This window comes from Hemitrygon akajei, chromosome 16 (genome assembly GCF_048418815.1).
Source record: "Hemitrygon akajei chromosome 16, sHemAka1.3, whole genome shotgun sequence".
In the NCBI taxonomy this organism is placed as follows: Eukaryota; Metazoa; Chordata; class Chondrichthyes; order Myliobatiformes; family Dasyatidae; genus Hemitrygon; species Hemitrygon akajei.
The window spans coordinates 21808802-21821402 of NC_133139.1; the positions used below are offsets into that span (position 1 = coordinate 21808802).

The following is a 12601-nucleotide window of genomic DNA, read 5'->3' on the forward strand; positions in this document are numbered from 1 at the left end:
GTACAGGGGAAATGTAAGAAATAATTTTTTTTAAACTCAAGAGTAGCCAGTGTATGGTACACTCTTTTGGGAGCAGTGGGAGGGGCTCATACATTAGGTCGCACATGTTAGAGATCATCGGTTGGAGATGTACTGATGTCAAAGTGGCATAGTGGCAGATCTCTTACAGCTGCAAACAACCCAGGTTCAATTCTGCCCTCCGGTATTATCTGTGCATAGTATGTATAATCTTCTTGTAACTATGTTGGTTTCCACCAGTTTCCTTTGACTGCCCAAAAAAGTGTTGGCTTTTAGATTACTCAGTTATTTTAAACCATTACCATGGTAGGTATCTGCTTGGAGAATTGGGAAGTGGGTGCAAGATGTTAATGGGCATGTAAAAGAATAGTTTACAGGAAAGGGATGGCTCTGCAAGGGTGAATAGTGGCCTCCTATGTGGTTATGAAATGCTTCATAAATGCAGTGCATTTTGTAGGGGAGTTAATGTTGAGGGAAGTGGCTATAGTGTTCAGAGTCATCTTTTGAGCCAAACTTTTGTCGGCCGATAGATCCTACCTACTTACAAGGGGGGGCGGGCACGCGCCCTGTCGCATTCCTCACTCGATCGGTCGCTCTCTCCGGACTACAATCGCCGCGGCCCCGGTACGGGGACCTCCGGCCCTTAGTTTGTCCTCTCACCGGTGCGTTGCAATGATTTTGTACGTTCATACGAGGAAAATATACGTTGTGTGTTTAAGATCCAAATGTTACTTAAAATGCTATGATGCTATTGACTTATAAGTGAGTTGTAATTGACTTATCGCTATATTCATGCGAGGAAAATATGCGCTGTGTGTTTAATATTAAATTCATTAGATAAACCCTTTTAGAAACGAAATCGAGTGTATTAGCCACTTATAAGTGACTTATAGTTGACTTATCACCTATATTCTGGACGTGATTAACACCCCCCCCCCCCCACCCCCCGTCGGCCAGTCCGCAAGAATATTGTCAATATTAAAACGGTCCGTGGTGCAAAAAAGGTTGGTGACCCCTGAAGTACCCAGCCTCTACAATTAACTTGAATGCCTTATAACCAGAGATGAAGATCAACAATTGTAGTAGTATTTTTTGTTAATTATCGCAAAAGGCATTTAAGAGTACAAATTGTATTGGGTGAAGTATTAATTGCATGTTTTGTTGTGACAGAGAACAAGCAAGTTCTGCCGACTGAGCCTGGCGAAGTGATCGAAAGTCTTGTGGGAAAGCAAGTGGAGTATGTGACCGAAGATGGCACAAAGAGAACGGGGTTGGTGATTCACCAAGTGCAAGCCAAACCATCGGTCTATTTCATCAAGTTTGATGACGATTTTCACATTTATGTGTATGACTTGGTCAAAACCTCCTAGCTGCATGCAACGCTTGTCATTGCCTTCACTAAGAGATTTTACTGTGAACTGTGAGCTGATCACTGAAGAGACTTGTGTTCTTTATGTTAGCCCTCCATGTATTCATTTACGAGACTTTGAAAGGTGAAGTATACACATCCATCTTTTTGACATTTCCCCAGCACTTGGCTCAGCATGGTGTTTTGTTACACCAACCATTGTGATCATCCCAGCTTTCGTGGGTTGTAACATTGTCTGCAAGGCCAAAGGAGAGGTCCTTCGCTGCTGAGTTTGGTGGTCCCAGCACTGTTGGACTCCTGAACTTACAAGGATAAGTTTTTCCTTTTGTTTCCACTGTGATCTTTTTGATGGGAACAGCTTGTGCTAGGGATTAAATGTGACTGTGGTCACCGTGGGCTACACTAGACTTCCCTACAACTGGCTATGGCTAGGCTCCTTCCTCTTGAGTGGAGGGTGTAATTGGGACGCAGGGAATACATTGACCAAATTAGGCAGTAGAATCCTGTTATAAAAGTGGGTCAAATAGATCCTAAATGGTTTGAAAGATTTTATGTTTGTCTTCAAAATGTGTGATTTATCCTAGATAGGACACATTTTCTAATTTTTGTCAAAAGAGCAGATCAGAAGAAACAAGAATTGAACTTGGTTATGCTGAAGGGTGAAAATATTTTGGGTAGGGAATTACATAAAGCTATGTTTGTGGCTTTTGTTTCACTATTTCTGATTGGCTGTGATGTCTGGTGTCATGCATGCTGATCAGCTCCCTTGTAGAGTTTCCTGTGTTAAGCATCCATATGTTATAATGCACTATTTCCATGTCTCGCATAGATCCCGTGTTGAAGTGTGTGTGTGTGAGAGGGAGAATTGTTCTGTCATATCTACCATGCTCAGGCTAACAGAAAGAATATTGTCTCTTGGTTGTGCAACTTTTGCAAGACTCATTGGATATCGGATTTGTCTTTATTTTGTGTCCTTGGCTTTGTTTAAAAAGGTAAATATAAGTAGCATTTTGGATATAATGGCCTTACTCCTTTTGAAGCAAAACTCTTCCAACTTTCAGTCCCAACTGTGTGCTTCTGTGTGGGAGGTGTGCTTTCCCATGTTCCGTTACTTCTGTTTTGATTATAACTAATAATTTAGAAAGAGGGCTAGAAGGTTTCTCATGGTGCCACCTCCCTTCCACTCTACTCTCCCTCCCCTTTTTAAAACAAATGCCTTTGTCCATCAGCCAGAACTCTGTGCAACTCGTCGAACACACTTAACTACTGGCACTGCACTCAAACAGAAACAATCCTATCTGCTCCCTCTCCCCCCCCCCCCAAAAGAATCAGTAAAATAGGAGGGGGCAGATGATGTGGAAATGAAGTTAAAATCTTTTCTTGATCCAGTGTGAAAGATTACTGCACTTGGTGAACTTTCCTTTGTTCTGTCTCTGAACTAGGTGGGGGAATTCTGACAGTTGGCAGTGTTAACACAGCAAAGCACTTAAGCTGCTTCTGTAGGAGTGTTTCAGAAGCAGAGTTACTTGTTGGGCATTGCCTCTCCCTCGTCGTCAGAGCACAGTAGCTGAACAACTAAGATCACTCACAGTGACTTTGGGGTTTCCTGCCTCCATGCACTGAATCCGGGAAGTCACTGCTGGTTAAGTGAGGGAATGTCAGTGAAGGATGACAGCCTCATTGGCATTTTCCCACAGAATCCAAGCGAGCATGTTATTATCCATGTGTGGTAAAAGTCTGCTTGGCATGGGCAGAGCCTCCACAGCCTGGAGGGGAAATACTTCATTATGTCATGAGAATTATTTTTAATTCTCTTTTTGCTTTCAGTCTCTACTTCATAAAGCATGGCAGAGTTACAGTCCCTACGCCTTTATCAGTGTGTACTCAATGCTGAATGGTCGGAGAGACAGGAAATCTTTACGTTCCTGCCAGTAAACGTTACATATTGATTTTTGCTGCTGCTATCTGAGACCGTTAGACATAGGAGCAGAATTAAGCCATTCAGCCCTTTGAGTTGGTTCTGTGATTTAGGGAGAATGTTTCACATAACTGAGCAGCAAGGTATCAGCTCAGGTTGACAGGATGGGAAGGAAATGCGGTGCTCTTTGATGTCTGTGAATTTGGAGTAAGTAGCATAACCACGGATGAAGCCATTTCCAACCTAGATAGCCATTGAGTGAAAAGAGCAGAGGTTCAGACTTGTCTGTAGAAAAGACATCCTAAATTCTGTAAGATCTCAATGGCCCAAATAATTTTGCTCATAGAGCTCCTTTGTATTATTTTTTTTTAAGTAGTGATGCCAGCCTTAAAGTATCATCATAGATGGAAGCCTTTGAATGGTCTCAGTGCTCAAGTAAAGAGAGGACTCTGAACCTGTTCTCATCACCATGATGGGAACTCCATCTTGGAAGGTTGTCAGAGGAGTCAGTTTTGCTGTCAGATCATTGTTCCCTCCCAAATTAATTACCATATCCCTTCCATTTCACTGCACGGTCAGTTTTTATTTAGCACTTGATGTTGCTACTAATTATACAGTACCAGCAGTGAGTATGGGCTTTGACAATGCTGAACATGGTTTCCTAAACTAGGCTTTAAGCTTGGTAGACTTGTACAAAGTTGAGAGTAAATTTATTATCTTAAGTACATATATGTCACTGACCCTGACATTCATCTTCTTGCAGGCAGTCATATTAAATACAAGAATCATAGTAGAATCACTGAAAGGCCACATCTACAGGGTGGACAAAAAAAGTGCAAAATAAAACCCATAACAAATTGTGCACATATAAAAAGAAAATGAATGAATGAATAAGCAATAGATTTAAAAAAAATATGAGATGAAGAGTCCTTGAAAGTGAGTCCATAGGTTATAGGAACAATCAGTGATGGGGTGAATGAAGTTAACCCCCCTGGCTCAAGACATGATGTTTGAGGGTTTGAGGGTTCCTTAAACCTGGTGGTGTTGGGTCCTCAGGCTCTTGTCCCTTCTCCCTTATGGTAACAAAAGGAAGAGAGCATGGCCTGTTTGTGGGGTCCCTGATGATGGATGCTGCTTTCCTGCAAAGGTTTTCAGTGGAGGGGAAGGCTTTACCTATGGACTCAGCTTTATCCACTACATATTGTAGGCTTCTCCATACAAGGGCATTGGTGTTTCCATACCAGGCTGTGATGCAACCAGTCAATGTAATCTCCATCACGCATCTATAGAAGTTTGTCAAAGCTTTAGATGTCATGCCAAATCTTCGTAAATTCCTAAGGAAGTAGAGGCACTTTCTTCATAATGGCACTTAAATGTTGGACCCAGGACAGATCTTCTGAAATGATAACACTGAGGAATTTAAAGTTGCTGATCCTCTCAGCCACTGATCCTGAATAATCATCTCCTTGGTCTTACTGATATTGAGTAAGAGGTGGTTGCTGTGGCACCATTCAGCCAGATTTTCAGTCTCTCTCCTATATGCTAATTTGTCACCACCTTTGATTTGGCCAACAACAGTGATATCAGCAAACTTAAATATAGCATTGAAGCTGTGCTTAGCCTCACAGTCAGAAATATAACTGTGAGTGGGGGCTAAGAACACAGACTTGTGTTGCACCTGTGCTAAGGGAGATTGTGGAGGAGGTGTTGATGCCAATCTGAACTGACTAGGGTCTGCAAGTGAGGAAATTGAGGATCCTGTTGCATACACAGGTGTTGAGGCCTAAATCTTGAAGCTTATTGATCAGTTTTGAGGGGATTGTAGTACTGCCAAGCTGTAGTCAATGAAAAGTTTCCTGATGAATGCAGTTGATGTTGCGGTGTATGCTACTGGCACAGAAGCAAAAATGCTTTCAAGGTATATGTATATAATTATAAAATATGCAATACATACAAAAGAAATATTATTCATTATTGATTTATGTATATAAACTTCTTTTTCTTCCCCTTGCTATTTGGGCTGGGGAGGTGGTGTTATGTTATGGTGCTGTCTTTATCACTCCAGAAATGATTGCTTCCCAGATTAATAATTTTTTTAAAACTCTTTGCATGCTTTTTAACCAGAGTATAACTAATTCTACACTACTCAGTCTTAATTATTTCTGCTATTTAAAAAAAAAAGGGCCTAAATTTACAATAATTGGATTTTAGTTAAAAGTGTCTTAGCAAGAATGGTTAGTTCTGTTCATATTGCTTGCTTTCTAGCCAGAGTTTGCGTAGTTCTATTACATTGAACTCTGTAAAAGACAGCATGTCTATGGACTGTTCAAACCAAGATTTTGCTAAGTTTCTCATGGCTGTAGAGTGCAATGAAAAATCTTCAGTATCAAGTAGTGTTTTGCACTATATTCTCAAATGTGTTCCACAGTCAATTGTGAGCAAAAGGACAAGTGATTTGATTTAACATCCTCCCCATTTCTCACAATATACTCTGTGTCCTTGTATCTGAGTTAGTAAGTCTGCTAGAGCAGGCTAGAAGGCAGCCACCACATTTATCCATCAAGCAGAGCATGAAGGAAAAAAAATCCCTTATAAATCTTATAAATCAGACTTTTTGCTGTAACTTATGTAGCCCTAACTATGGGTTCAGTAGTGTAACGTCTGCAATTGTAGACATATCTGTTGATGGAGTCCTATTGCAACAGCTAGCCAGATATCTACGTAAATAATTCTGAGAAAAAGTGTTGTCAATACTTCCAATGAAACTACAGAATTTTGTAAAAACTCTGTCTGGTGTATTAGTGACCATCTTTACATGCACTGGGCTGTATTTCGGTCCAGGCTCACAACAATATAGTTGACTCAAGGCTAAATTCTGTAATGTTTAGCAAGGCACTTGGTCCAGGGGCATTAAATGCTTGTTTCGCTAGTGTGGCTCACATCTCATGAGGGATTAAATTAAATATATAAAATTGGGAAATGCATGTTGTGTATTCGTCCAGGAATTGTTTCTATCAGCACATAAAAATCTAAAGGTGAAATATTTTTGTTACCCGCTTGGGATATAAACATCATTAGCAAGGCATAATTTATTGGCCATTTCCAACTGACTTGAGCAGGTGATGATGAGCTGTCGCTTCAGCCTGCTGTAGTCCATATAGTGAGGGCACTTTCACAGCGCTGTTTGGTTGGGGGATTTTGATCCATTGGTGATGAAGGAGTAGAATGTGACTTGGACTGGACGATCTTCCCTGCGCTAGACAGTGGGTTTTTGATGAGACAGTGTGCGACTATAATTCCCACTTCCTGAAGTGGTGATTGTGGAGAGGGAGGGATTGAAATACTTTTAATGGATTAAAAACAATATTCTAGAATAGGTCAGGCTCTTTAGACACCAAGAAATGAAAAGATAGGTTAAGAATGGAGGCGTCTTTCACATGGACAAAGGTCAAACTTCAAAATAAATTTATTATCCACGTAAGTATATGTCACCACATACTAGACTGAGATTCATTTTCTTGCGGAAATTCATAGTAACACATATTTAATATAATAGACTCAATGAAAAGCTATACACAAACGAAGACTGACAACCAAGGTGTAAAAGAAGACAAAATGCAACTAGAAAAAAAACAAGCTAATACAAGATGCTTCCCTTTAAAGGGCAACACTTAACCTCTGACCATGCTCTGCTGTGCATTTCATTCTTTATTTAAAAGCCACTGTGATATAAAGAGAAAAACTCCGGGATAATTAAAGCTCACGGCAAACTGCTAACCAGTGTGACTGCTTTCACTGTCCACTTTGTATACCAATTACTCTGAGCAAAACATGGTTTACCCTAGCACATCCTAGTGGATAGATGGTTGGTTGCAGAAGATCTTTGCTTCAGGGACCTGGTGGCATATGCTCACAAAAATACCTTGGCTATTGTTTTATAGGTACCCCCATGACACCTGTCCTGAAATCAGAAGGTCGGACATTGGTATCATTAAATTGCACAGTAATGAAGATCACATTTGTGACGTGGTTCCTTACTTTCATTTCAGAAATTTCATGTAATTTGAGCAGTATTAGATCTATCTATCAGGGTAAACAGCCAAGGAAGGTGGAGAATGCATCCTGCTGAGACTGTACAACAGGAATTAGATATATTCGCAAAAGGAGCATGCTTTGCCGTGTGTTTGTGGTTACACAAGGTGTTTTAGAATAATGTAGCATAGTTACTGGATTTAGTATTCCAGAGACATGGAATAGTGATCCAAGTTCATCAATCCCACTACAATTGCTGGGGATATTAAAAACATTATATTAAATAAATTTGTATTTAAAAATTATGAGTGAGTGAAACTCCAAAGTTATTGTTTGCTTAACTATTTTTTAGAAAAAGAAATCTGTCCACTGACTTTATCTAACCTGGCCTTCAATAAAACCTACACCAAAAAGTGCTCACTGAAATGGCCTTGTTAAAACACTCAGTTTAGGAGCAACTTGCATTGGGGAAGAAGTGCTGGATGTTGTGATGTCAGCATCCTGTGAAATGTTTTAAAATTATACAATTACATCTATTTGTTGTATCTTTTTCACCCTGAATGAAAGCAGCTACCTTTAATAACTTGCATTTATTGAAGCATAGTAACATGGCCCAAGGTTTTTCACAAGTATGTTACCAAATGAAGTTTGATGCCAAGAAAGAGAATGGGGCAGCTAATAAGGCTTGGTTGTAGAACTAGATCTTAGGCAGTGTCTTCAAGGAGGAAAGGTTGGTGGAGAGGTTTTAAGTGGAATTCCAAAAGTTGGGGTCCAAGCAATGGTGAAATAAAGGAAATTATCAGTGCCTCTGAAGTATTGAGTTGAAGGTATGTTGGATGTTGAAGGTTATTCTAGAGTCCTTTGTCATTGTCAGGTATCCATTATAGCTCTTCTTCTGACTGATCAATCAAGCATGATAGCTTTAAATAACTATCGAATCAATGGACTTCCTTGTATCTAATTCTGTTGCTCAAATCTGCCTAGTTCTTCTGCTCCCTAACTTCACTGAAGGAATGGAATAAAACAAGTTGCCATCTTTCAGATGACAAGTGAAATTATGTTACCTGTACTGCCAAATTAATGTATTGCACTGCAAGGTCATAAGCTCAGAACTCAAGTCCTGGGACAATGAAGTTTTATTTTTTAAAAAGGACTGCAAGGTTTCTTTTTTTTCTCTCCAGGGTTCTGCAATAAATTGTTCTTGACTCTCTGCTCAGATCAATCAGGCCAGTTGGAAAATTCAACCAGGCAGTTCCTATTATTTAGCATCCTTACAATGTGGAAACAGCCTCCCTGTTAGTGATGCATAGAGTGTCATTCTTTGTGTAGTGCCCCCTTTGAAACTCTGTAGGTCTAATTGGACAATGTTTCTGTGGAGCTGCTGTTACCAACACTTCTAGGACAACCTGAGAGACTTCTAGGACAACCTGAGAGGTAAGTGAGAACTTAAATCCTCCTAGTAGTAATCCCAACAAATATTACTAACCTTGCAATTATAACCCAACTCCAAGATTCAGGTTCCTACACAAAAGCATCACCTTCCTCCACAAAACACGATCTCAATCTTCCTCCCCTTGATGCTCACCTGCACCACCTCATACATCTCCATTGTACCCAGCAATCCACCCAAGCACTAGGATCTCATGTCCTTCATTCTGTAATCATTACCAGCCAAGGGCCTAATGCTAAACTCACAAGTCCACCCTTGGAGGAGTGCAGTGGACAGCACATACCAGTTTATTAAGACCAAAGCCTTGGTCATGGGAACATTGTCAACTGGTGAGGTGGTAATATTCATTGTCCTGCCACATCCACACTTCTGCAGCCTGTTGTCAATGGGTTCCACAAGTCTGGGGAACTGTAGATCAATCTATCACCCTGGGTGAGGATGAGATAAAAGTGTTTTCAACCAGAAAATATATATGATTTCTCTAGAGAATGCAGTTAGATGAACTACTGCTCATCTGCTAAACAGATTGGAGCACTGAGTGAGAAGGGATATTTGCACAGTAAATGCATAAACATAGGACAAAAATTCCACTGGCTTCTCTAAAATGAGTGGGTGTTGGAATGATTTGTTTGTTAGTGGTGTTTGAAGGCTGTTAAGTCTGCTGTGGTGAAGGTGTTGATCGCAAAAGACCACATATGCCAAGTTGCTAATCTCACTTTATCAGGGAAAATGGCTGAATTTTGTTGCATCGGAATTCTTGTATCATCGTGATTGAGTTTCCTGGTAAGATATGAAAATCTGTGTGGCTGTGGCTGGTGGGACATTATTAGACATTAAGAAAACTAAGTAGATAGCCAAGGTTTTAAAAGTTTGATTTTTTTAGAAGCAATTTTGGCAATAACCAATTTTGAAGCAGATGATTTGGATTTCACCCGAGATTTAATTTAGTAAGACATTGAAAGGGTTTTTGCTACTGTGCTTGGTATTGGGATTTTCAGTGTGGAACAAATAGTAATGTTCTTCGGCTTCCCCTCAAGAATCTTTGCCTTTGCTTTGAATCAATTTCAACCCCATCTCCAATCCCTTCCCCACCCCAACCCAATCCCACTGTAGCAAAATAAGGTGTTAGTTGTTTTCGGGCATTTCTAAGAAAGATGTAAAGAAAATGTAGAAGCCTATTTCACTGCTGCCTTTCAGACCATAGACTAACTGTGCAATCATGGTGAGCATTAATCATGGTCAGTTCAGTCAATTTGCCATGTCAACTAAACCGTATATTCTAGTTATAAGCCCTGAGCTGCCACCATTCCCCTTCACTGTGATGGGGTGAAGGAACACAGGCCTTGAATCTAACCACTCTCCAATTGTGCCATTCCATTTTAAAAGGAATAGGCCATAAAATAGCTTAAAAGGCACGTGTCTGGGAACAAGTTGCAGTGAGTGAGAGCTGATGAGGTCTTGCTGATTGTAAAGGCAGATTGCTGAAGAAATTGTAAATGTTATAGGTTTATTATGCTAAATATTATTTGCATTGTGTATGTTCTCCCTGTTAAGGATGTTCTCCTTGTCTTCGGTGCTGTAGAAGGCTTGGGCTTCTCCTGGAGTTAGTTGAATCTGATTGGACCTTCCACCAGACTACCGATCCATTGATTTTGTTGTAAAATATCTGTCAAAATTCCTCCTCAACTTTTTATTAATGTATATATCTGGATGGTCTTTGGGTGTGTGAAGTATATTGAAACATTGCAATTTTCATTGATTTGAAGTAATGTTTTGATATCTATCATTGTACGTAAGAATTTCCCAGTTGGACAGGTTTGTAGAATACCAACTCCAAAATATTATTGTTAATTCACATGTAGTAATCCTAATTTATTCATGAATTGGAGATACTTACCCAAGCCCTTCGAAATTTCTTCCACAGAATTTACTATTGAAATTAAATGTTAAAATTATTAAAATAGATTTTGAACATCGTTCGGACTGAAAAATTCATTTGTCACAAGTACTTTGGGCCACTATTTAATATTGAATCGGGATAAATAATCGGGATCTGTTTCCACAGAGAAACAGGCTCCAATAAAAATATAAAAAGCAGAAGTAGGTCATTTGGCCTTCCTCCCTGTTCCACAATTCCTTAAGATTATTAATTGATTTTTTAATTCTGTACCACTTCCCTGCATTAATTCCACATCCTTTGGTTCCCTTCATGTCCACAAATCCTCTGTCTTGATTAAACTTCACAACCAAGCCTCCACAGCAATCTTCATTAGAGAATTTTGAGAATTCACCACCCTCTAGACCAGGGGTTCGCAAGCTTTATTATGCCATGGACCAAGGGTTCCATGGACCCCAAGTTGAGACCCCAGGTTCTCAACCCTGCTCTGGATGAAGATCTTTCTTCTTTTCTCTGATTGGTCAACACCTTGTTTCAAAGGTGGTCCCTGTTTCTAGATATCCAAGCCAGAAAAAAATGTTGTGTCCTGGTAAGGGCCATTAAGAATTTTGCACATTCCAAAGAGATTTCTTCTCATTCTTCTAAACATGTACAGGCCTATCCTGTTTAATCGCTCCTCCTGCAATGGCACTACAGTAAGCCCCAAGGGATCTGTGTCATTGCTATACTACGAATAACACCATAAAGGATGCACTGGTGCCTAGGACGTAAGGTGGTATCCATTGCAGTGAAGAGCATGCAGGTGCAGGTTCAGTCTCAGTGTGGTGGTTATTCAGATGTTGGGTTTGTACACAGTTGACCAGATGGAGTGGAGGAGCACTAATCCTGTTCACTATCCACTGACACCTTTAGGTGTGATTGGATATTCAGTGAGCTCAGCATTAGGCTCAGAAGTTGAGCATCTTGCCAAGCAAAATTGTGACTGTTATGACTTGAATGCCAATAGAATTGCATCTGTTTTTAGGGCAGGGAGGGGGTGGAATGGTGTCCACAGAAAAATATAAAAAGGATTGAGAGGATGAGAGTGGTTCAAGCCTTCAACTACCTCAGAACAGGAGAACATTCCTCCTTTCTCTCTGCCCATGGTATGGCTACTGTGGCAGGAAACCTGGTCTGTAAATACTTGCTACATTTAACATTTAAATATTCAGTGTTAGAACTGATTTTCTTTTTCTCAGCTGGAAGAATCTCAATAGCTTTTAGAGTAACTACATCAGAACCTGCACTAATAGCCACCTCAGTGTGGCAGTGTTTTAAACAGTTTAAAAAAAAATTGCTGCATTTTAAATAAAAATAATAAATGTCTTGTTTAGTTTTTTTTTTCAGTTGTGATGTCCTGCAGTCATTTCCATGGAGAAACAAAAAAAAATAAAAACCCAAATTATTGAGTGATGGATTGAAATTTCTTTTATTTCCAAATGATTTTGTTCATTTTTACTCCTGATTTTTCTCCTTTTAAGTTCAAGGTTCAAAGTAAATTTATTATCATATACTTCCTTGAGATTCATTTCTTGCAGGCATTCACAGCAGCACAAAGAAATACAAAAAACGAAACACAAAGACTGAGAAACAACCAATGTGCGAAAAACAATAATAAAACATTGAAAAGTTGTGCCGACCATGTAACCTACACTAGAAACTGTCTAGAATTTCCCTAGCACATAGCCCTCTATTGTATCTGCTCCATCACCATCGCTGGTGGTGCATTCCATGCACCCATCACTCTCTGTGTGGAAAAACTTACCCCTGACATCCCCTCGGTAGTTATTCCCAAGCACTTTAAAACTATGCCCCCTCATGTTAGCCATTTCAACCCTGGGAAAAAGCCTCTGGCTATCCACACAATCAATGCCCCTC

General features: G+C 39.9%; 1 protein-coding gene across 3 annotated transcripts in view; it reads left to right on the top strand.

Annotated features, from left to right (window-relative positions):
- The window catches only part of LOC140739813 (spindlin-1-like), a 102311-nt gene extending 90179 nt beyond the window's left edge, over nucleotides 1-12132 (top strand). For all 3 annotated transcript variants that reach the window (XM_073068360.1, XM_073068362.1, XM_073068363.1), the window contains one exon: nucleotides 1189-12132. In XM_073068360.1, coding sequence (XP_072924461.1) covers nucleotides 1189-1388 — 200 coding nt within the window. In that variant the 3' untranslated portion in view covers nucleotides 1389-12132. The remainder of the gene's footprint in view (nucleotides 1-1188) is intronic.
- The last annotated feature ends 469 nt before the right edge of the window (nucleotides 12133-12601 follow it).